Raw genomic sequence first — 25,463 nt, 5'->3', positions numbered from 1 at the left:
ATTCGAACTCGGAACATCTCAACAATTCTACAATTCCATCACTCAGTTTTTCGAATTCGGGATAACCCCGTGTTTTCGGTTTTTTTTTTTTTTTCGGTTCAACTAGAAACTCAGGGAATATACATTACCCAGTATACTGTAACAGAAATGGCAGATAAATCGACAGACAGTGGGGTAGAGCCTATTAATGAGCAGGTTGTTGCTAACCGCTGGAGTGTCTTGAGAACTGAACTCAACCAGCTTTACTCTAAGATTACAGAGTTGGTACAGTGTCTTGCAGACGCGGGGTTTTTTTTTAACACAGGTGTCGACAGCATGGTTTTAATATTACTTCACCTTGTTAACGTGATGTAACATTGGTACTGGATGCGCACCACAGGATATATCATCAGCATTCAAGATACCACAGCTATCCAAGCGTATTCAATCCACGTTCATCGCACCATTAAAATTTATTCGGTTAGCTGGTTCGGATCTGAAACAGCACCACGTCCTCGGAGAGCAGGAGGTGAAGGAGTAGGAGTGACTACAATGGAGGAATAGAAATGACTGTTCGTTTCATTTATGCGGGGTGAGCTGTAAGCACAGTAAGCTTGTCGAATTATGAGCTGAAAAAGATGTGGATGGCTCAAGAGAAGGACAGGTCCTCGTTTGAGAAGATTGAGTCGATACCAAGAGAGGGAAATGAAATTAGCAAACAAGCATGGCAGCTCTTCATCAATTGTCTTCACAGCTGTTTGGAACAAAGCCAGAGACTAGGCGTTACATATGGGATGCGTTACTATGCTCAGCAGAATGGCAGCGAGAATGGCGCTGACCAATGTTCAGATTCAATATGCTGCTCGGTCTCTCTACGCATCCGTCTCCCAACGTTCAGATGTAATAAGTGCAGGCTTGAGCCCAAGAATAAACATCCTCTTAAAATAACTAAGTAATCAGACCATATCAACGCGTTATTCAAGGAGGCTCAGACAAGCTTGGCAGGGAATGACAACATGTCAGAGAATCTGGCGTTATCTCAGGTCGCAGAAGATCACATAATGGTAGATGCGAGACATGCGCAAAGAGTTGAGAAATTTTTCAGCCTTTTTTTAAGGAAAACACCAGGCCAACAAAAGATTGAAAGACTGACACTAAAGAAAGAGCGTTTCTTAGAAGCTGGAAAGAACATTAACCTCTATGCCTTAGTCGCTGCCCAAATGCAGAAAGCAACCCAGATTCTACAACTGTTACAATAAAAAATACCCTTCCAAACTGTCCATCTCAAAATCAGAAAACAGCTATCCACCGTCCAATTCTAAGTTGTCGAATGAATACAAATAGCTAGAGACACAGGGATGCGTAGGTTTACACAGGCCACACAAAAACAAGTGGCTCACAAAAGATTGAGCATATTATGAACGAACTTGCTCTGATACCATGTTAAACACACATGGACAACAAACAATGTGAAAGATAAATCATGTGAGTTCATTTTTTTATTAACAGGAGATGTACATTTATAATACAATGTTGTGACTCTTGGGTTTCAGATCCCAAGGTCTCTTGGACTGCTTAGTCTTTTCAGCCACACTAACCCTTTAGGATTAGGTGTCCAACAAAGGTGATATGAATATCAAAAGTTATTTCACTCCCTCCTCTCCATCAGATGCACATGGTCCTCAACCTAGTAAAAGTCAAATGCCATTGGAAGAAAGAATTGAGAGAGACTGCTTGTGATTACATAGCTAGATGGTGGTATGACGTTGATATCCCCTTCAATGCTTCCCATTCACCATATTATGAGCCTATGTTTGATGCCATACATGCTGCTGGAAAAGGCTTCAAAGGCCCTACTATGCATGAGCTGAGGGGGTATTGTTTGCAGAAAGAAATTTCATCCATTAATGAGTATTTGAAAGATTTCAAGGACTCTTGGGTAAGAACATGATGTACCATCATGTCAGATGGATGGACTGATCAAAGAAACCGTGCCATCATAAACTTTCTTATCTTCTGCCCACGGGGACCCATGTTTTTAAAATCAGTTGATGCATCTGATAAGGTAAAAGATGCGCAATTGTTGTTTCAGCTATTGGATCAGGTTGTTGAGGAGGTGGGGGTGGCTAATGTTGTTCAAGTCATCACAGATAATGCCTCTAACTATGTTCTTGCTGGTAAACTGTTAGAGGAAAAACACAAGACCATCTTTTGGATCCCATGTGCTGCACATTGCATAGACCTCATGCTTGAGGATATTGGAAAATTAGATTGGGTCAAAAACACTGTAGATCATACCAAAAGCATAACAAAATTTATCTACAACCATTCATGGATTTTGAGCCTCATGATGAAACACACTGGGGGCAGGGATATTATTAGGCCTGCGATCACTAGATTTGCTACTCATTTTTTGACATTGCAATCTATGCTTTCCCAACATAGAAACTTGCAAAAGTTGTTTTCCAGTGATGAATGGAATCAAAGCCAGTGATCTCACAAACTGGAAGGCAAAGAATTGAAAAAGAAAGTTAATGAAGAAATATTTTGGAGAAAGGCAACAGAGATTGTAAAGCTTGCTGAGCCACTGGTTAAGGTGTTGTGGTTGGTGGATGGGGAAAGATTGGCTATGGGCTTCATTTATGAGGCTATGGATCAAAAAAAGGAGCAAATAAAGAGGGCATACAAGGATAAAGTGGCTAAGTATGGGCCCATTTGGGCAATCATTGATGAAAGATGGAACAATCAACTCTATCGCCCTATACATGCAGCTGGGTATTTTTTGAACCCACAATATCATTATAAAGCTAAGGAGTCAGGACCTTTGAGGGGGGAGGTTAGAGATGGACTAATTGACTGCATTGATCGCATGATCCCATTGGAGTCTGATGAGTGGAGATACACTGACAGGTCACGACCTTCAGCAATGCCTCGGGTACCTTTGGGAAGAACCTAGCAAAGATTGCAAGAGAAGCAGATGAGCCAGGTAAACAAAAATTTCAATTTTCAAGTTCTTAATAGTTTTTTTTAATTTTGTTAAATCGTTTATAATTTGAAAGTTGGATATAATTTGTTATTTTGTTGAGCTAACTCATTACACTCCTATGTTTATTGCAGCACAATGGTGGGAGGCTTTTGGTGGCCATTGTCCTGAATTGCAGAAGTTTGCAATTCGTATTTTGAGTCAAACTTGCAGTGCCACTGGGTGTGAGCGCAATTGGTCTATCTTTGAGAGGATTCACACAAAGAAGAGAAACCTTTTGGATAAAAAACGGTTAAATGATCTAGTGTATGTCCAATACAACCTTCGGCTTAGACGCAACCAATTTCTAAAAAAAAGACCTGATTCAGATCCTATTGTGTTGGAAGACATTGATCCAACATAAAATTGGGTAGTGGAGATTCATCCTACAGAGTTTGATCCTGATGAGGATCTTGATTTTGATTTAGATAGGGAGGCATCACTCGAACATGATGTTCAATTGAATGCAGATCTTGATCCACTTGTACTACCAGCCTTAGCCTCACAGCCAACAAGGACTCCAGTTGCAGGCGCTTCCTCTGCTCAGCCACGACAGAAGCACAACCGCATATCTACTCTATCTCAGCGTGCATCTGCTGCACAGCCTGCTAGTGCTACCACTTCTACAATTGTAGTTGGAGATGATGATGAGGAGGAGCCATGGGGCCCCCTGTCTGACTCTGATGATGATCCAGAGATTGATCCACATGACCTTGGCTCCTCTGGCAGTAGCTACTAGCCAGTGGCCCAGTAGTACTGGACCCTGGTCACAGTTTACTTTTGTTGTAGAGGCCATTTCTAGCCTCCTTGGTTATGTGTTTTTGTTTCGATCATGTATGTATTGGATAGTGCATTGGGTGCCATTTTGATATAATGGATATATTCATGAGCCTACTTTGATCATATGTTGTCTTCCATCTATATTCTAATGCAGTGTGTTTGGAAACACGAATGAAAATCTTTAAAAATATGTTTTTTTTATAAAAAAAAAAAATATTTAATATATTTTTTACTATTGTTTTAAGATTCGGTTGAATCGAATCCGAAACGGCCGAGTTGATCTGAGTCATTGAAGAATTTTATGACCCGACAGAAAAAACTAGTTCGGGAGGCTAAGTCATGACTGACTCGGCCGAGTTATTGCACGACTCGGCCGAGTCAGTCATGACTCGGTCAACCCGACCGTTTCTGCATCTACTCGGCCGAGTCATTAAGTCCGGCTAGTCATCGAAAAAAACAATGATTTTTTTAATTTTTTTTAGCTTTTTAACATTTAGTTGATTGTTGGGGACTCCAAGGTGTTTTCTACATTGGTTAACTGCTATTTGGGGTCCATTCCCCTCTCCTAGTATTGATATGCTATTCAAATTTCATGGTAATGTTAAATTCTTAAAGTAAAAGTGACATTCTCCTTAATGTTCATTTTCATCTTTTTACTTAAATTTTTAACATTACCATGAAATGACTCAAGATGTTTGAGAGTGGTTCTGGCCTCATTGGATTTCATATGGAGAAAGTAGAATTTTAGATTTCATTCAAAATCCAGCAGACTTATCAGTTTTTCAGGATCTCAGGATTGGAGGATTGCAATGTTTCCATTGAATTTTGTCATGTATTAGGGTATGGGACTCGTATTTAATCAAGAGCACCAATCCCTCTATGTACCTTGATGTTAGTGACATTGGTTGTTGAACTCCTCCGGGATTCGCTCCCAAACCAGGAGCTTCTGAAGATGTCGCTCTCGCTCCCCACTTTCGCTCCCGCTCACAAGTAACACTGAGCCAAATGATGTTGGCAACTCTAGCAGTAGCCAGTAGTACTAGTCATAGACTTTTGTTGTAGAGGCCATTTATAGCCTCCTTGGTTATGTGTTTTTGTTTTGATCTCTATATCATCATCGTGTATGTATTGGACATTGCACTGGGTGCCATTTTGATATAATGGATATATTCATGAGCCTATTTTGATCATATGTTGTTTTCTATCTATATTCTAATGCTGTGTGTTTGGAAACATGAATGAAAATCTTTAAAACAATGTGTTTTTATAAAAAAATAAATATTTAATGTATTTTTTACAATGACCGAGTCATTGAAATCGAGCCGGCCGAGTAGATACCGAGTCGGAGTCGGAGTTTTAAAACATTGTTTTTTACAACGACCGAGTCATTGAAATCAAGTCTTCAGAGTCGATACCGAGTCAGAGTTAGAGTCGGAGTCGACCCTCGGTCGAGTCGGAGTTTTAAAACATTGATTCCAAGTGGAGCTGAAGCATGATCATCGGGTAGCAGTGAAACATATTTTGAGATATTTGCAAGGAACCATCCATTATTGTTTGAAGTATGACCGAAGAAATGATGTCTCGCTGATTGGACATACAAATTCCGATTGGGGAGGCAATGTGGAAGATGGAAGGAGAACTAAGAGAGAATGTTTCAGTTTGGGATCCTCCATGGTCTCATGGATGATAAGAAAACAAGACAGTTGCTTTGAGTAGTGCTAAAGCTGAATACGTTGCAGCCTGTGAAGTAAGCAAAGAAGCAAGTATGGTTGAGGAAGCTGTTATTTGACTTGTTTGAAGGACCGATGAACCCTACAATGATACTTTGTGATAACACCAGTGGTATATGTTTGCCTGAATTCGAGTATCACTATATTCGAGAGATAGTACAAAATGGTGTGTTGTAGCTACAATATATCTCCACTGATGAGTAGGTAGCTGACATATTGACGAAATCACTTCCAAACAAGAAGCTTGTATACTTAAGAGACAAGCTTGGTTTGGTTGATATATCCTCCCTAATTGAGAGGGAGAGATAAACACTACATTCTTGCCTTCACTTGGGAAGAAAGAATGGAGGATTGGGTAACCATCTGGCATTCGATACTCTTTGAGAATGTGGTAGGGCAATCACGACAAGAGTACTTGTGGACCGATATTCTTTGAGGATTAGCTACCCAGGATAAGAATAGTCCTTTGTAAGGTCATACTTTGTGAACACTCGGGTGGAGTATGTACCTTGAGAGGCAATGATTTTGGTGTCTATGAATCATTGGTCTCGTTAGCATTGTGCTCTGATCATGTGGATAGAGCTGTTAGTCAAGGCCTTGCTATATAACAATGCTGATGGATAAGATGCTAAATAGATTTGTTACCAATCCGACTCTTTTAATGAGATCTCTTCAGATTGAGAATGACCATGTACCTCTTATGAATAACTCCCCAGTTAAGAGGGAGTGTTGAAGATGTTGAAGTAAGTGTAACTAGGTTTGGTCTTCATAAATGTATTTTTGATATTTGTACTTATTCAAGAAAAGAAATATTATTTTTATAATATATGTCAATGAGTTTCTTGCTCATTGAAGTAGGTCTAGCACATGTCAAAGTGCTATAGGTGAGTCAAATAGTCAAGAGAAAATATTGAAGGCCTTAAGGGCATGTTACACCATGTATAAATATATATTAAGGTCAAAGAAATACTTCCAAGATAAGTGCAAGTCCTCGCCATGCAACAACGTCCTCCTCTAGAAGCAAAACAAAGGAAATATTGAAGAAATAGTCAAGTCAGCCTAAGGACAGCTAGTCGGCCTACAAGTCAGCTTAAAGGAGGGAGAATCCTCTATATATAGAGGCTGTCCACTCCTCCAAAGATAGCGAAGATCATCTCTGAAATCAGCGAGCAAGTGCAGCCAAGTGAAAGGTGGAAAAGTCAAGTTTAAGGGAGCCTCTAGAGCAGCGAAGGAGGAGGAAAGATAACCGAAGAATAAAGGACTGTTTTAGGGTAAGCTGAAGCCACACGTGCGAGGAACTGAAGGGCTGACTATGGTCACTATAGCAGCAACTTTAAGGTTGCTCATCCATCATTGTTTGGGCTTCAAACTAGGCCTTCTATCCAAGCGAAGAGGGAAGGACATCAAGCGAAGTAAGAAAGAAGAAGACCGAAGTATAAGGGACTGTTTCTAGGGCTAGAAACAGTCACACGTGCGAGGTGCAGTGAGGGTATGTTTGCGACATAATAGCAACTAGTGAACAATCCATTGTTTGGGTGAGAGATCAAGCCTACAAGGACTCCCAAGCCTAGCGAAGGAGCCTATCTCTCTAGTGCAGGTGAAAAGGAGGTGGAAGGACTCTAGGACGAAGTGCCAGGGGACAAAGTGCCGGAAGGAGGAAGCCTATGTGCCGAGGAACAAAGTGCAGAAAGGAGGAGAGGACTTGACTTGTGCTTGGAGGATATTCTAAGTTAGGGTTCTAGGGTTTGGCATTGATCAATAGAAGCTTCAATAAGAGAAATTCATTAAATTGTTTTCCTCTCAACAGAAGAGAGGTTTTGGCCCTGGCAGAGAGCCAACATCTTGTGTTATTGTTCTTATGTTTTGATAGCAGTTTGATGAAGTACACACACATGCATTAACAATAATAAGAAGAAGATTAAACTAACAAGAAAAGTAAAAAGACTCCACAAATTGTTATCAAGTAACAAAGAATCACACTACACTACTTTGCCCTAGATTCTTCAACAAAAGAATGTGTAACTAGGTTTGACCTTCATAAGTATGAAATGTATTCTTGTAAATAATAAAATGAAAAAGCAATTATTATTGGAGGATGGGTTTCATGCTCAAGTTCTTTTATTTAATAGGTCAAGCACCCATTGAGTGCTTCTAGGGTTTGTCCTAGGTCAAAGAGTCAATGTCATATATTGAAGACCCTATGGGCAGATTGTATCACGTAAAGGAAAAATTAATTTTTCTTTGGTTCGATCTTGGAAGAAGAAGAAAAAGGAAAGGCAAGCGAAGGTCTCTTAGGGTGTCTCATTAGCCCTAAGACTCAAGGAAAGGCAAGCGAAGGGAGGAGAAGGCTATTCGAGGGAGATCGAAGTCTCCAAGAGAAGCAACAACAATGACAGCAATTTTTGTGAGTCAGAATTTCGGATCTACAGTAGGGAGGTCGAAGTCACTATAGTAGGAGGCCGAGTTGATCTTGATCTTGGAGGGTATTTGTCTGAGTCACTAGGTCATGGTATTCGTCAATTGAAGAATCTATAAGAGGAGATTTATGGGTTTTCCCCTCAAGAGGAGGGGTTTTGGCCCTGGTTTGCAGCCTTTAAATTGTGTCATTGTTCTTATTGTTTTGGTAGTTGTTTGATGTATCACACACTATAATAATAAGGAACAAAGCTAATAAGTAAAAAGGTAACACAAACAATTATCAAGTTAAGAGAATTAAGATACTTAATGTCCTATTGAATTCTCAACAGGTTTAAGAATTGCTATATTTCACAATATTGCACGACTCGTACTTGTATAAGACTTGTCTGTTTATTGACTCGGCGACCCATATAAGACTTGGGAACGACTCGTATAAGACTTGGGAACGACCCGTATAAGACTCGACAAAATGCAGAAAAATAAAAAATATGATCTCCCAAAAAAAAATATGAATTTTGAGTGGGTCCATGAGTGACTCATCTATTGAGAAATCCAAAGTGTGGTAGTTAAACGATTTCTCTTATGATGACATTATCTTGTGATGTTTTTCATTATTATTATTTGTTCTTTTGAATTATCCTTTGTTATCATCAAGACTAATGCCAAACAACAAATAGAAGAGAACACAAGATGTAAGCACGCTGCCAGGGCAAAACCCCACTCTAGGGGAAAACCCAGTCAAAATTCTTCCTTCAGTAGATTCAAGATGAGATGACCAAGACCCTTACAAACTAGACTAGAGACATCCTCCATCAAGTCATCCTTATTTCTTCTTCCTTTCACTGTGTTTGCATACCAAGATCCCAGTCACTGTGTTAGCACCAAATTCTTGTCACTGTGTTTGCACCGAGACATCATCATTGTAATACCACTGAGATCTTATCACTGAAAGAGCACCGAACTGATGTCACTGTGATAGCACCGAACTGAAGTCACTGTAATAGCTTCGAACTGATGTCATTGTGATAGCACCGAACTGAAGTCACTGTAATAGCTTCGAACTAATGTCACTGTGATACCACCGAACTGAAGTCACTGTAATAGCTTCGAACTGAGGTCACTGTGATACCACCGAACTGAAGTCACTGTAATAGCTTCAAACTGAGGTTACTGTGATATCACCGAACTGAAGTGGCTGTAATAGCACCAAACTGAAATGGTACCAAACCTGTGACACTGAAATAGCACTGAGTTACTGTGACATATCACAGAACTGTCTCCACTGTAATCCACATTCTATATGCCGAGAATATCACTGAAGCTTGTCTCTGTGGTTACTGAAATTGTCTCTGTAAACAATCCTAACTTCTGTGGTAGCACTGAGTTCATCCCTGTACCCTATCCGAGCTCCCGTAGTGACACTGAAATATTTCCTCTGAAATTCTTGTCCAAACTTTTGATCTGAGTGAAGGCCTTAGGCTTGTATATATAGTGGTTCGTCCATCATAAATGAGCTGACATGATCATCATGAAGAGATGTGTCTCTGTGTAGGCTGACATGTGTTCTTTTGAGGGAAGCCAACTTGATGGAGACTTGGATGAAGAGGCTGACTTGATGGAGGAGTCTTTGACCAAACAATAAATTGACTTTGACCCAAATAAATAATCCTAAAGCCTACAATGGAGGCTTGACATATAACAATTGACCCAAGCATGAAACCCATGCTTTAATAAGTCAATTCAATAATAATAAAAATTCTTTTTGCTTTCTTTTGACAAATATATTACATTTTGACTTCAAGTACAATTATGAAGACCGAACCTAGTTACATTCTTCAACACCATCTCGCTATAGACCCTTGAGAACTGCAGGTCTTGTAAGTGTCGTGCTAGAATGATATTTGATAAATCTAAAATAGGGAAATTACTTTGTCATAGGAAGAAAAACCAATGTTTGTCCCATTGGTTTTTAATAGAGGCAACATATAATGTAAAAGAAGTTCCTGCGACATCATTAGATGCTGCAGATATTAATGAATATCAAGATCTTATCAGGAATGTCTAGAAAGAAGTCATTGGATTCACGCCTTCTAAAAAGGTTCAGAGAGATGCAATCAGAATCATCTTTATCGTCCAGTCTAAAATTATCTTGCAGCTTATGTATTAATGAATCTCTATGATCTTATCAGGAATGTCGGAGTAGAAAGAAGTCATTAGATTCACACCCCTTAAAAAGGTTCAGAGATGCAATCAGAATCATCTTTATCTTCCAGTCTAAAATTTCTTGCAGCTTATGTATGGAGTGTTGAACAACTTATGATTAAAATTTATTTGGTTCACATCCAACACACCCTAATTTGACCAGACACAACCAGACACAACTCAGAGGATTACATCTTTCTTTTTGATGCTCCCGGTGGATTGGGTTACTAAGAGGCAGGCAGAGAGTAGCACCATGTCAGCCCCCATATCCATTAGAGCTTGGAAGCAGCCCGACGCTGAATGGTAGGCCCATGCAGAATTGTCATCTAAGGTCTGTTGACAGCTTACACCTGACCAGCAGGCAGCACCCATCCACCAGCTTCCAACAGCAGGTTACCTTTTCCAGACATAGACACAACCTTCTGGGCCAGTTCCAACTCCTGCATCTAACCTTCTGTTCTATACACAGATTGTTCCGTTCAGCCTCAGATGGTAGGAAAGTTTTCCATTCCATTTCAGAGGAGGGCCTTCCTTTTCCTTCGTCCAGCAGTGGGCATTGGGTCTCTTTCCCTTGTACTTTGCCCTAGACCATTGTGTCTATTTTTGACATATAGTTGAGCTTCGGTCATATAGATTAGTTTGTTTGCTTTTATACTAGTCGCCTTTGCATTCCCAATTTTTATCTCTAGTTATGTACTGAGCAATTCCGTCGACCTAGTTTGGTGATTTGTTGGACGTTAATAAACTTATCCCATCTACACAGATTGGAGATAATGAGATGACCATGTAGAGTATGGATAAACATGCTCTATTATCTATAATTTTGTGGGTCTTGCAAATAACATTTAAAAAAATTCAAGTTCTTTATATCATTTAACATTTATACCTTTGTGTGACTGTTATTTTTTAAAACCATTGACAGACTAAATTTTTTGAGAATTAACTGATATGGTGATTTTTCATAATCCTTCTGGCTTTTGTTTTAAATATTGGTAACCAGGACATAATAAGAAACAAGTGTGACTGTTATTTTTTAAAAGCATTGCCACACTAAATTTTTTGAGAATTAACTGATATGGTGATTTTTCGTAATCCTTCTGTTTTTTTGTTTTAAATATTGGTAACCAGGACATAATAAGAAACAATGCATTGCAGGTACCTGTGACCCTTTTGGAGTATTCACTGACTTCTGTTACAGAAGGTATTGATGCAATTGCATCAACAAGAGTCCTGGTACGAGCGGATCACGGCCATTCTTCGACACATGCACTGACTGGAAAAACCGTTGAACGGACCTTCAGGTGTGATTTATACGTTGTTTCTATAATGTGAAATCTATTTAGCACCTGAAAACCTTATTGTCAGGTTTCCTTTGTACCATGAAATAATTTCCTTCTTGTTGCCACAGTGGAACAGGAGCTGGAATGGATATAGTAGCCTCCAGTGTCCGTGCATATATAGGCGCCCTGAACAAAATGTTAGCATTTCAAGTTGGACCGAGGAGTCAGATACCAATCAAGGCATCGAACGTCCCTGCATGAAATAAAAATTGTCATATAGAGTTAATGTTGTATTCTTGCATATTTAAAAGCCTCCCATTTGTCAATTAGTGATGATGCTAGTGATGTTTTCGAGGAAATATTTGTAAAACTGATGTTTTTCTTTTCAAAATATTTATATTATTGATTCTGATGGGGGCGACGATTTTCTCTATTTAAAAAAGCTTAGCTCAGTTTTGTGTACATGAAAAGAGCCTACCAATCTCATCCTCTTGGTATTAAACACTCGATAGCATCAACAATATACAGGGTAGATATTTTTCAACATTTTTGTTTCTGTTAAAGGCACTGATTACCTATATTTAAAAACGCTGAGCTCTGTTTTGCGTACATGAAAAGAGCGTACCACTCATCCTCTTGGTGTGAAATCCTCGATAGCATCAATATATAAGACAAATATTCTTCCAACAATTTTTTTTTTTAGGCTAAAGGCTGCAGCTTAGCTTGTTTCAAGGTTGATTTGCAGGGTATGATTTTGAAGAAACTTGCAATTCAAAGAACACCTACTTCCTCTGAAATTTGATCCTTGTATCATATTCGTGAAAAAGATCCGAGTTATGTTTGCTTGGAACATCTATTGACCTTTGTAATCTGGATGAAACAGAGCATAATGCCTTTTTCCTATTTAACTTGTGCCGCTTATTTGATATGAAGGAGAATTTTCGTTATTCTTAGGAGAAAGATTTAACCATTATGTTTGGATTATTGTGCTCGCGTGTTCTTGATTGTTTTGGGCGTGCTTTCACTTCCCATTATGATTGGACATGCAATGGCTAAAATATTATGTTTGGCCAAGTTTTCAGGATGCTAGAGCGTGGGAGAGGGAAAACACACATGGGGAATGTATGGACACCCCTAACTCAGGGAAGTTCATGAGGGATGGTGGGATGTCGGGTTCCTTCACATAGGGGGGCTCGTTTCTCAAATTATAAAATATATATAAAAGTGATAAGCTTTGAATGATGATAATTCATACCATGCAAAATCATCATTGTGCAACATAAATTCAAAATTGTAAATGATATATGAACAATTCACATTCAGAATCAGAAATGAATTACATTGATAAATTTATGATTTATTGATTCATAAATGAAACAATATTATAAATTGACTAATATTTATCATTCATTACCTAGATTTTAAATACTACTAAGTAAAATAGTAGACACTGAAGTTTGAAATGGAAAGTTTAAATTACTGAAAAGTGATGAGTAGGGAAAAGACGTGAAAAGTGATTAGTGAAAAGACTCGTTATGAGGTTATTGGTATCTAAAGTCAAGTCTAAAATATTAACACTGAAAATTAAGAATAGACCATGAACACTGAAAATAAAATGAGCATCAAAGGCATCAAGGAGTTAATTCCATTAATTGGTTTTCTACATCCATTTTCTACGTGAACCTTAACTTTGCATGTGAATTGTGAGATAGAGATAGGTTTTAAATTTGAAAGTTTTTTTTTTGGTATACTTAATTAATTAATTTATATAAATAAATTTCCAGGGTTATAGGCAATAAATAAGGGGGCAGGCATAACCCTTCTTTTGGGAAACATGGTCTGCATATTGGAGAAACATTTCATGGTGTGCCTCCCAAATAGGAGTAATTTTACAAGCTTGGAGGCAAAACACTTATAGGACTGCATACTGGTTAGGTAGTGTTGAGAATCCAAGTGCAAAAGATGTTAGCACTCAATTTCTAATTCTTGATAATCACTGAGACAATTATGTATCTTTTTATATCTTTTACTTCTTCTTCATCCAATAATTATACATTAGAAATTCAACCATATAAGATCAAGAAGCAAAGATCATAATGCACGAGAGGCCATGCAAATTTTACCCTAGGAAAACCCACAATAGGGGAAAAACCCAACAATCCTTTCCTTGTAGAAAAAGATCAAAATGAAAGATAACGAAGCCAAAATCAAGACCACAACAACGACCAAGATACCAAGTCAAAGGCCCTCCTCTAAAATCAAAGTCAACATTTGTCAAACTTGCTCCAAAGTTGGTTAAACTTAGAATTTCGGACTTGCAACTAGGGCCTTATTTCAGCCTCTTCCACAGAGAGACAAACTTCCCACACGTGCGAACTATAGTAGATCAAACGAGGGAATATTCTTCTTGTTTTTGACTTACCTTCTCTCGCCTTTGACTCATCTTCTCTCCTTTGCTAGGTGCATAAGTCCTCCTTATGTTTTAAATGAATGAGCTCCCAGGGAGGTCGAATAGGTCTTTTATATATAACTGTCCAAGAGGGCTGAATAGGTGCCACTTGGAGGGCTAGGTTGACTTGTCCAAGGAGGGCTGACTTGGTGATCTTGTTGACTTACAGTCTCAAAATTAAAATTCAATTTTCTTTTTGTTTCAAATATAATATTTTTCCTTTTTTCTTGAGCATGAAACCCATGCTTTAAACGATTTGTTTTAGTCCCAAGCATGCAAAATGTGCTTTAATAATAATTGAACATATGACAAATATACATTATGAAGACCGATACTAGTTACAATTTCAACACTCAACCAAGGAGGTATTCATAATGACTTATCAGGATATTCTCAAGTTGAAATTTTTTTTAAGGAAGGATCAAAATTGATAAGCATCGTCAATAACATCACCATAACCAACATTGTCAAATTACCAAGGCCTTGTCAATAAGCTCCATCTTCTCCACTAGATCAGGGCACATTGTTGAGAGGCATTCAACATGACACCACACAACCTCCTCTTTGAGGCACATACACCACCTAGGTTCCTTAGAGTATGTGCTCCACGGGACCATTTCTTAATTCGGTGACATAGTACTTAACTTAGGGGTGCCAGTCATAATCAGTCACAATACTTGACGCAAGGAAATGTTACTCCACTAGACCATTCTTCTTAAAATGGGTCAATGTACTTGACTTAGGGTGTTAATCCTAATCAACCACAGTATATGAAACAAGAATGTCAGTCCATGATGCTTATCCAATCTATGATTCTCCCTATCTGAGTCCATGTACTTGACATAAAGTGTTAATCCTAATCGGTCACAATACATGACACAGGGAGGAAACAGGGGTCCATCTTCACTCCCTCTTAATTTTGGAGGAGTTATCCACAAGTCCAAGCTTGTCTCAGAAATACATCTACCTATTTGTCAATGGAGATATAATGTAGTTTTTCAACTCATTGTGCGCCATCTTTCGAATATAATGATACTTAGACTTTCCATGAAAACCTAGGTTATCTTACAACTATATACAACTTTGATCATAACAATCGAATCCAACACACCATTAAACAATCCATCCAACAAATTTCGGGGCCAACTCACTGCATATGTTCATCTTTTGCAATGTTTAGTGGAACATAATTCTGCTTTTTGCTTATCTAAGAAACTGTAGCCAATCTAAAATAGAAACAACTACTATTAATGTCAGAAACAACTACTTTTACAATGTTTTGTGCAACATAATTATGCTTCTTTCTTATATGAGAAACCACAAGCAATCACAAATAGAAACAACAACTATTAATATCTTTTCTCATCAACAAAACTACCACCCCAGTCAAAATAAGTGTAATGAAATACACTACAGTTCCAATCATCCATCAGTACAATGCTAGATTAACAATATTTGAACTTCTACAAATAGGTCTACAATCCATCATCCTAACCTAGAGGATCTTTTCTTTTAGAGAATAAGATTTCATCAAGTTTTTGCCACACCTTAAGTCCCAAGTAGTAATGCATCAAACCAAGATATTTTATGTCATATTCTATTGCCAACTCCCTCTTAAACTGAAATGCTTTGCACTAGTCATTATCTATATAATGTAGCAGGATCATTGGCTCATTCTTTACAACTCTGATGTACAAGCTTGAATGAACTTCACTTTTCACAAAATTGGGCTTTATCAAGTAAGCATCAATATGAGAGTACCATATATCATTCTCTTTAATATGTAATTGTCAGGTACTTTTTCATGAACCTCAAATCCTAGATGTACACCTCTTCATTCATTATGCTATCAAGAAAGTATATATCTTTTCATGGAGATTGCAATAGAAACAAAAGGCCCAATTGTAGTGTGCCTAGAAGTTGGAGCAAATGTCTCATAAAAAATCAACTCCTTTTCGCTAGAAGAATCTTCATAAATTTCGCTTTGAATTTCTATCTTGTTGCAAGCTAGATCTTGACTTTTCTTAGGCATAGTCAAGACATCAAAAGTCATCTTAGAACAAATAAACCATTTACTTAAAGATAGACTTGTTAACACATTCTTTGCTTTTCTCTTTGTCTATCTACCAAAGCCTTGGTTTCCTTCATTATATGTTTGTAATCCTTTTTTTTTTAATTAAAAAGGAATGTTAGCTTCCTCTAGATCTTCATGATGAGATTGCCTTCTTTCTTGGAGACACAAGTTTCTACAATATTAGAGTATGTGGGAACATTTTTGGACTTCTTGTATGCAATTGCTTCAATCAATAAATGTTTTTGCTAGACTTTTGAGAGAGCTTTTATGTAGACAATAGTCAAAGAGACTTCTTCTCATAAGGATATATACACACTTCAAAGGATCGATTCTTTCTTTAATATAGATGACCATGGGATCCCTCTTAATTTCAATCCCCTTGAACTAGTTTAGATGGACTTCTTTTTGTGAATGCCAAATATACTACGCTTCTACTTATCTTTCCATTAATAAGTTCTACTCTACTTATCATCTTCTAAACATGAAATGGAAAGTAAACTTTTACTTCAAGCTTGGTACATTAGAGGAAAATTTAGCCTAAAAGTGCCCATGAAATTTTCACATAATTTAAAAAGGGTACATGTAGATATTTTGGAGGGAAAATAAGAAAAACTACTTTTTTAATTGTATTTTTGGCATATCTCCTTACAGGGTTACTCAAAATTGTATACACTTGAAATTTGAGTAAACATATAAGGAGATAAGCCAAAAATACAATTAAAAATGTAGTTTTCTTCTTTTCCTCCAAAATTCACAACTCTTATTTTATTATTTTTCCTTAGGAGGACACTTTTAGGCTGAAATTTCCTCTAATGCAAAAGTGGATTTTGGATTATTATTATGTACCCTTGCCATGTTCTTCAATAGTAAAGATCCTTGTGATTTTCTTCCTTGGGTTTCTTTAAAATTTATTCATCTTCAACTGTTGATGCTTGATGCCTTTCCTTCCTCTTCTTGTTCTTAGGGTTCTTAGGACAATCTCTTTCATATTGCCCATATTCATGACATCCATAACATTGGACTTTGGACATATCGTTATTTTTTTGAGATTTGTTATTAGCATTTTAATTTTCAAATCCAAATTTCTTCTTTCCAAACCACTTCCTTGATCTAGCTGCAAAAGCTTGATAATATTCATCATGAGGTTGAGTATTGCTTTTAACCTCAAGTCTTGATTCCTCTAAAGTGCAAGCAACCCATAACTCTTCAAAAGTAGGAGTTTCCTTTCTAGCATAAATGCCTCCAGCAAAACCATCCCATGTTTCAGGTAAAGCATTAATTACAATTGTAATCAATTCAGAATCAAATATAGTTTCACCAACCCTTGATCTCTAATTTTTGATATCTTCATAAAATATGAAGCCACAATGTCATCCTTGTTCAATAGAGTTGATTCCTCAAAGATATCTTATGATCTGTTGTGTTGATAGAGTACAAACTCACCAAAGTATCATAAACTTCCTTGGATGTAGATAATTATGAAACAAAAGTAATGAGGTGGTCTTTGATGGATTCAAAGAGAATCCTTTGTGCTTTGATTTCACCCTTATTATACTTGGCTACTTCTTGAGCATTATCTTTATCTGCTAGTGGAACTTTGCCTTCAAAAAATTGCATGACTTCATTTTCTATAAGGACTAGGTCAATCCTTTGCTTCCAAGCTTTGAACTTATATGCACCTTCAAGCTTGTTGCCCTATTTGCAGATAGATGCCATTGGATTAGAAGTCGTAGACATAGAGAATTGAAGAGTACTTACTTGGAAGTGAGAGATAACTACTACAAGGTTATCTTCAATCAAGGCTGCCAACAAGGTGTGATCTTCAAAGATTCCTTTCTTCACCAATGCTTTGATACCATGTTGAGAATCCAAGTGCAAAAGATCCTAGCACTTAATTTCTAATTCTTGATAATTACTTGTGACAATTATGCATCTTCTTATATCTTTTACTTCTTCTTCATCAAACAATTATACATTAGAAATTCAACCATATAAGTTCAGGGAACCAAGGTCACAATGCACAAGAGACAATGCAAATTTTACTTGGAAAACCCACAATGGGGAAAAACCCAACAATCCTTTCCTTGTAGAATAAGATCAAAATAAGAGATATCCAAGCCAAAATCAAGATCAAAACATCCACCAAGATACCAAATCAAAGGCCCTCTTCAAGTCTCATTGGTCAAACTTTCTCCAAAACTGGTCAAACTCATAATTTCAGACCTACAACTAGAGCTGAATTTCGACCTCTTCCACATAAAGAGAGACCTCCCACACGTGTGAACTATAACAGATCAAAGATTCGATCAACAAGGGAATGTTCTTCGTGTTTTTGGCTTGCCTTCTCTCTCCTTTGATGCAACTTCTTCTCTCCTTCGCTAGGTGCATAAATCCTTCTTGTGTGTTGAATGAATATGCTCCCAATTAGGTAGAATAGGTTTCTTATATATCACTGTATAGGTGGCTCGAATAGGTACCACTTGGAGGTCTAGGTTGACTTGTCCAAGGAGGGTTGACTTTGCAAATATTTTTTTTTCTAATATGTTGGAGTGCCATTGTTATAGATTTTGATGTGGTAAGAAAACATGAAAATTTATAGTATTTAATATTTCACTCTAGTGTTAGTACATGCAATATGAGCCATTAATGATACAAGTTTTATCCAAAGAAAATTTTGTCACTTGGAAGATGTGGTGGTTGTGATTCAAATTGAAAACATGAAGCAGGAGTTCAAAGGAAAATTTTGTTTTCAATTACGATGTGATCTGCAAGAACACATAAAGCATTAGCCCAACATTTACTCTAATGCTACATGTTTAAAAATGATAGTGAGGCCTACTCCATCTTTTTAAAGTGTGAGAAAGCTCTAAAAGAATTAAATCCTTGGAGTATTCGAGTTACATTTGAAGATGAGAATCCTTGAAGTCTTTGATATTAATATAAAAACATTTCCATATTAGTGGCATCAAAAGTAAAGGAAACTCCATAGTAAGTAAGACAATTTTTTTAATGTAATATTATTAGCTTTCAAAATTGCCATTACTTAGGAAAAATAAGTTTTGAAGTAACGTCATTTAGTTTAAAATTTTTCATTATTTCTTTTAATGTTCGTTTGAATAATCTAAATAAAGACTATTTGATGATGATGATGATGGTGGTGGTTAACATCCACCGAGACCAAATTGGTCTATCGGACTTATAATTTTATTAGTTCTTAATTGTTTGGCTTCTCGTCTTTCTTGGCGAGATGGATTTCATTCAATTTTGGATTTCATTATTTCTTTTAATGTTCAATTTATACACAATAATTTTTCATAAAAGCTCCATTTCAACGACTTGATATTTTTTGTGTAGCAAATCATACAATCTATAATATACATAACACATTACAAATATTCATGAGGATTACATAGAAAGAAAGCAATGAATATAATTCTAGTAAAATTAGACTAGAGGTGCATACAAATATCGTGGATATGATGCTCAAAACCCTTAAGAGCGCTGATTGATTGACTAAAAACTAACTGTAGGGAATAATTGATATTATGAAGAAGATCACAAGAACAAATTTGAAACAACATTGAAGACAAAGACTAGGAGCGAATATAATAGGATATCCATGAACGTGTAGGAATTTGCAATAGAATGGCTAAGAAGAAATGAATATTTTTATAGTAATGGTCAAATTTTAAGTTTTTATTCATAGTTAAAAATGCCACTCAATCCAAAAAGGGAATAGAGTAGGAACTCTTAACCCTTAAAATAATTTTATAAACGAAAACTACATTACCATTAATTTACGCTAATTTGTTCTTATATTGAGGTTGCAATGTTTTGATTCATATGACATTGAAATGATTAACTACTATTAAGTCCATTAAAATTGAAAAAACACCTCAATTTCTACTTTTCCCATGTGAGATTGTAAGATTCTTTATTATTACCAAGCATCATGGATTGGTGATTCCACTTTAAACTTATAAATTTAGATTAATGAAAAATCAAATACAAGGTAAAAATAAACATTTTGTATGTTTACAATGAAGTTTCCTTGAATTAAAAAGTAAAAATAAACATTTTGTAGGTTTACAATAAGGTTTCCTTGAATTAAAAAAATTATGGGGGATTGAGAAAATTGTAAAAGAATCAAAATGTAATCATTTGAATAAATGGGCGAAATAAAAAACCAAAAAGGTATTTAATGAAAAACATAGTTAATCTAAAGAAAAAGAAATATTTGAAATAAGAAAAAAAATGTTAATTAATATAATTACATTGAAATTTTTATTTTACATTGCATGGGAAAAAATAACTCACCTCTACTTTTCTTTGGAAAGAAAAAAGGAAAACATAGTGATATTGATATCATCACATTCTACCACCTAGTCTTTTTGTTTTGTTGTTTTTTATGTTTTTTGTTTTTTGTTTTTTAATTTAATCGTGATACTAGTAGAAACAACTTTTAAATTGATAGCATATGTCAAGAAATTTTGATCAAAACTATGTGGTTTTGATACTAGTGTAATTACTTGCATTCTCTTTGGATGAGTTAGTAGTACAATTTATATGTAATATCAACGTCACCAATTTTTAAATAGGAACATATTTGAAAAAATATTGATTATAACTATTAGTTTTAGGTTTGAAGTTATCTTTATGAGTAATAATTTTCATTAGCATTTAATCCAAACGTTTGACACATTGAAGCGTATTCACTAGAATTTTCTAATTACATTTCTTCTCGATAAACATATTTATAGTGTAAGTGAATTATGGTGGCTGCATCTAAGGCTTGCACTTGTAAAGTATCCATCATTGGAAATATGTGATCATCAAAGGCCAATGATTATAAAATACATCAATTCAAACATTAAGCATTGTATTAACCCACAAAACACCACGTCTAAGCTATAAGTCATAATCAACAAACCATTAAACATCAAATATAAGAAAAAATGTAGGTCACATTAGACAATGTTAGATGCATTAGGCATGAAGCCTCAATAGACATGTTATTCAATAGGAACAACAAAAACATATCTCTAAAAAATTCTCCCGTAACCTTAATCACTTTCTTTTCCCAAGCAAGGATTGTAAGACAATTCAAAATAGGAGGCATTGCGGAATCAACAATAACATGAATTAACTTGATCAGCAATATATTGTTTTGCAATTATAGAATCAAACTAGTATGGTAAAATATCTAACAGTAGTAGCTATCACAAACTATATTTGAAGTATCTAAAATATATACATGGCCATATACACATTGTTGTATAGGTGGCCAACCATGAAAATTCATACAGAAAGGAAAGGTGCTATACATGGAGGCAAACTTATATAAATGTATGCTTTATCCATCGACTCTTGTAATTGCATTTTACACTTTGTTAGCTCTAGGGTACTCATTCTTTAGGGAGTCTTGGGAACTAGTGCAACTTCAAGGACATGATTAATTCAAAAATCAATGTCCCTCCTTGGAGGAAGTACTAACATTTCATTTAGAAACACATTATTAAAATAATGTAATACAAGATATTCTCTAGGATTTGGATCTTTTTCTATTGTTGATTGAAAGATGTAGGACACATACAATTGACAAAATTTTATTAAACATCTCTTCTATTACATACTTGAAAATTTCCTAACAATTTTTCCCCTTAGAATGCCTCTTATTGTGCTCGAGTATCCATTTTCATCGTTGTATTGAAATATCTTGTTGTATTAGTGAAGCTTGACTTGATATGATTTCAAGAGACACGTACCAATGAGGACATAATAAGAATGAAGAAGTAAAATGTTCAAGTTTTCTTAGGAAAATAGTCCATTCAATTATAATAGATAAATCCACCATTTCACAAACTAGTTGGACAAGCCATTACTTACTATTGGTCGCACTAACTAGTTGGATTAACTAAAGCTTACCATGTTTACACTTTTTAAGAACATAAGTTTCAACAACTTTAGGAGGAGAAAAACTATGACTAGTTCCCAAATCAATTAAAATAGAGATGGATTGCTTTGAAATCTTAATTTCAACTTCGACCACTATTTATTAATGATTTTCCTAGTGGTGTAATACTCTCTGCTACCCCCTTGTAGTATCTCAATTTACAGGAGGTGTTACTTGATCATTTGAATTTATCTCTAAGGTTTATCATGAATATGGGGCTATAGAATCCTCTTTTCTCCAATTTTTTTTAAAGATGAAAACAAATTCCCGCACTGTGTTTAATTCGTCAAGATATTTCTAGCGATATAAATTTTATCTCAATATGACTTCCGAATTGAAAGTTATGACCTTTTGAAGTTTAGCCAATATTATTTGGCCACTTTAACATTGAGTTTCCACATGGCATCCACATGTGGCCCATGTTGTAATAATGCGTCAACATTACACAAGTCCACTTCATTAGTGTATTTTCTTGTGGCATCCATGTGTGGCCCACATGGCACTGCCATGTTAGTACAAGTGGAGTTCACGTCATCAGGGTTTCCAACGTGGCATCCATGTGGTCCCTATTAGATCCCTATAGAATGGAAATTTCAACAAGGTTTTGGGAATGCACTAGGTCTATCCCCAATGTGTTTTGTAACTCATTCATGTTATATTCAACTTGCAGGCAATCTAATGCTACAATGCTAAATTAGTGTTCTACCCCTTCAAACCCCCGGATATATGTATCTCACTTGCACCCAAAGGTAACCTGGCCCAGTGGTTATTTGACCATCACAAGGGTGTTCACCCTCATGTCACCCCCATATCGTATATCAATGGATCCTATGTGTGTTTAAGAGAAATATGGCCTAATTCCAATCATAGCCTTTGTAGGTGGATGCAACCCTGTCCACATCTAGATCTTGGATGCAAGATTACCATTATAGGTATCTAGCCCAACATCCATTTGGGCTTCCACTATGGTCTTGACCTCACTAACCCTCAAATTTCCATATCACCAGATGGAATCTGCACCTAGAAGGGAAATCTACCCTGGATATGATCTGGTCCACACACAAAGTAATTTCTCCTTGCCAATCTCAGATATTGGATCACTGGATGTGAAAAACATGACAAGTTGATATCCAGCCTTGCGGTGATGATGATTTGGAATCCAAATACGTGTATTGACATTTTCAAATCTTAGATGGTAGGATCACAAGATTTTTGCTGCAACTCTAAGGCAGGGAAGAAAAAAGAAAAATCAGGAAATTTTACAATGATTTCTTAAGACCAAGTGCATCTTCATGGAACACCAATTTTTTTAGAATGATGATCAAGTCTTGAGCATTGGCTCTCAACAACACTGAGCCCTATCTAGAGTGAATAAGAGGGTACTAGTAAGACCCAAACTACCCCATAGCTAGAGCAAAGTAATGAAAGGGATCCAAAGGTCAATTTACCAAAGTTCAAGCACTTCATCTCTTCTTTTTATTACAGTTAGATAATTCTTTTGTAGTGTAATACTAGAATCCTTCATTCATCAATAAGGAGACATTCAAGTTTGTGTGACTATTCATAAGGGTTATAGATCATGTATTAAATAATGAATCTAAGGATGTTACAAATGATTACAATACTTGGCTACAATAATATATAAGCGTGCATGACTTATAGGATCATCACATCATACGTAGACTAAGTGACATCAGCTCTAGTAAGATACCCATTGAACACACAACATATAAATTAAATTCATAACATGCACTAGGTAACCTACAATCAAGGTTATGGTCATGAGCTAACCAATTCATAAACATATAAGATATTTTAGATCTTATAAGACAACCAGCTATTTGAAGAGTGAACTTCAGTAAATTAGTCACAATCACATAAGTGATCATGAAATTCATGAAGATAGTAACAATCACATAATTCGAGTAGTTCAATATTAACATAGATATAAATAAGACAACGTGTCAACCTATTGTAGCTGCTACAAAAATCCCAAATTTTCGACATCCAAAAATTTTGAGTCCCCCGATTATGGAATTTTCAAGGAACAAGTTACTTGATTCTTCTAAGTCTCTTTTACTTATCAATATTTTACACAAATATTTATCGCGCCTTGCCTCAACAATTTGTGACTAGTTACAATCACACATTACATTCACAATTTTCACCAAAAATTTTCGGAATCCATCTCACGCAATCACATTCTCCAATAATAACATGCACTAAAGGAGTTTCTTGCACTGCCTTACCTTATGTTGCATTTCTCCTTGCGAGAGAACATTTATTGTACTTATATCTATATATATATATATCCCCTCCCATCTGTTCATTTTTATCATGCCATTTTCTTTGAAGCCTCTGAATGCTCAACACAAAATTTCCCTGTAGATCATACTCTACTACAATGATTTGTGATTTGTGATTGCGACTAAGCATTGGACCAAGGTAGGTAGCACATCCTTGCTTTTCTATTCTATGATTTTGTCTTTTGTTGTCTATGTCTTTTCATATTCCATGATGCTTCACATTCCTTTAGTCAATACTATATATATGTGCATATGTATTTAGGCATTCCCTTGAACTTTTTTCTCCTTCTGCCCAAGCCTAATAGTGTACAACACTTAGCTATTTTTTTGGGTATCCTAATCACATTGGTGCAACCTAGTGCACTAGGGTTCCATCCCTCACCTGCTACAATTTTCCCCATTGCTACTAACTAGCTTTGTCACACCTTGTGTTTGCATATCACGACTATGCTCAAGCCTAACCATTCCTTCCTTTATCACATATTACCACTAAAATCTGTGATTGTGATTAACACTAACAATTTGTAACCTGTTATCAAATTCTGGTCTTCGAGTTATGAATGTGTGACTCATTCTCTGACCCCTTTTATCACATTTTCTCACTACTAATCACAATTGCGCATAAGGAATTTCACCTAGGCTTGTAATTCATGATTGCGCCATAGGCTACCACATTTTTCCTTTATCACATTTTTCGAGTTCAACCTGCAATAAATCCCATCGCATTCTACTGTCAGAAGATGTGACTAGAGCCAGTGCACTGTGTTTTTGTAGATTGCATCACTTAATAAAACAATGAATAAATAGTTTTTTTTGCCTAACATTGAGTGTTGCAATGAATATTTTTGAAATGATAGAAATAATTGATCTGCAACGTTTTAGTATATCATCCACATGAGACATGGCACTAATGACAATAAAAGGTCCATGAAAGATATGGCAGAAAGTAGTATTGAGGGGGTGGTTGATAGTCCAAGAGCTAGAATGACTACATTCAAGGATATTGCTTGTTACATAGACGAGTCAATACATTTATCATGGCTATAAATATACAAGGAAGGAGATTCTTGAAGATGAAGAGGATCATGATGTTTACATTAATATTAAAAAGTGTTTGTTTCATAAACTAGTAGCTCACACTTCTATCTTGCCATGTGTTAAGACTATTGAATGGATCTTACAACAAATTCACGATAAAAAAAATGATTGTAAAAAAAAAACCATGGTGCACAATTGGCATCATACGTGCTATGGGAAATTGTTGTATATT

General features: G+C 36.1%; 1 protein-coding gene across 1 annotated transcript in view; it reads left to right on the top strand.

Moving 5' to 3' along the window:
* The window catches only part of LOC149195630 (2-isopropylmalate synthase A-like), a 265,845-nt gene extending 253,890 nt beyond the window's left edge, over positions 1-11,955 (top strand). Inside the window, exons 11-12 of the mRNA XM_089405376.1 lie at positions 11,287-11,432; positions 11,540-11,955. Of these exons, the coding sequence (XP_089261502.1) occupies positions 11,287-11,432; positions 11,540-11,672 (279 nt within the window). The 3' untranslated portion in view covers positions 11,673-11,955. The remainder of the gene's footprint in view (positions 1-11,286; positions 11,433-11,539) is intronic.
* Positions 11,956-25,463: the final 13,508 nt, after the last annotated feature.

The sequence above is a fragment of the Pinus tabuliformis genome, chromosome 2_2 (genome assembly GCF_031772625.1).
Source record: "Pinus tabuliformis cultivar Carrire ecotype Pingquan chromosome 2_2, CPIR1, whole genome shotgun sequence".
NCBI lineage: Eukaryota > Viridiplantae > Streptophyta > Pinopsida > Pinales > Pinaceae > Pinus > Pinus tabuliformis.
Note: the sequence above shows the minus strand (reverse complement) of the source record. Positions and strands in the feature narration are given on the sequence as shown.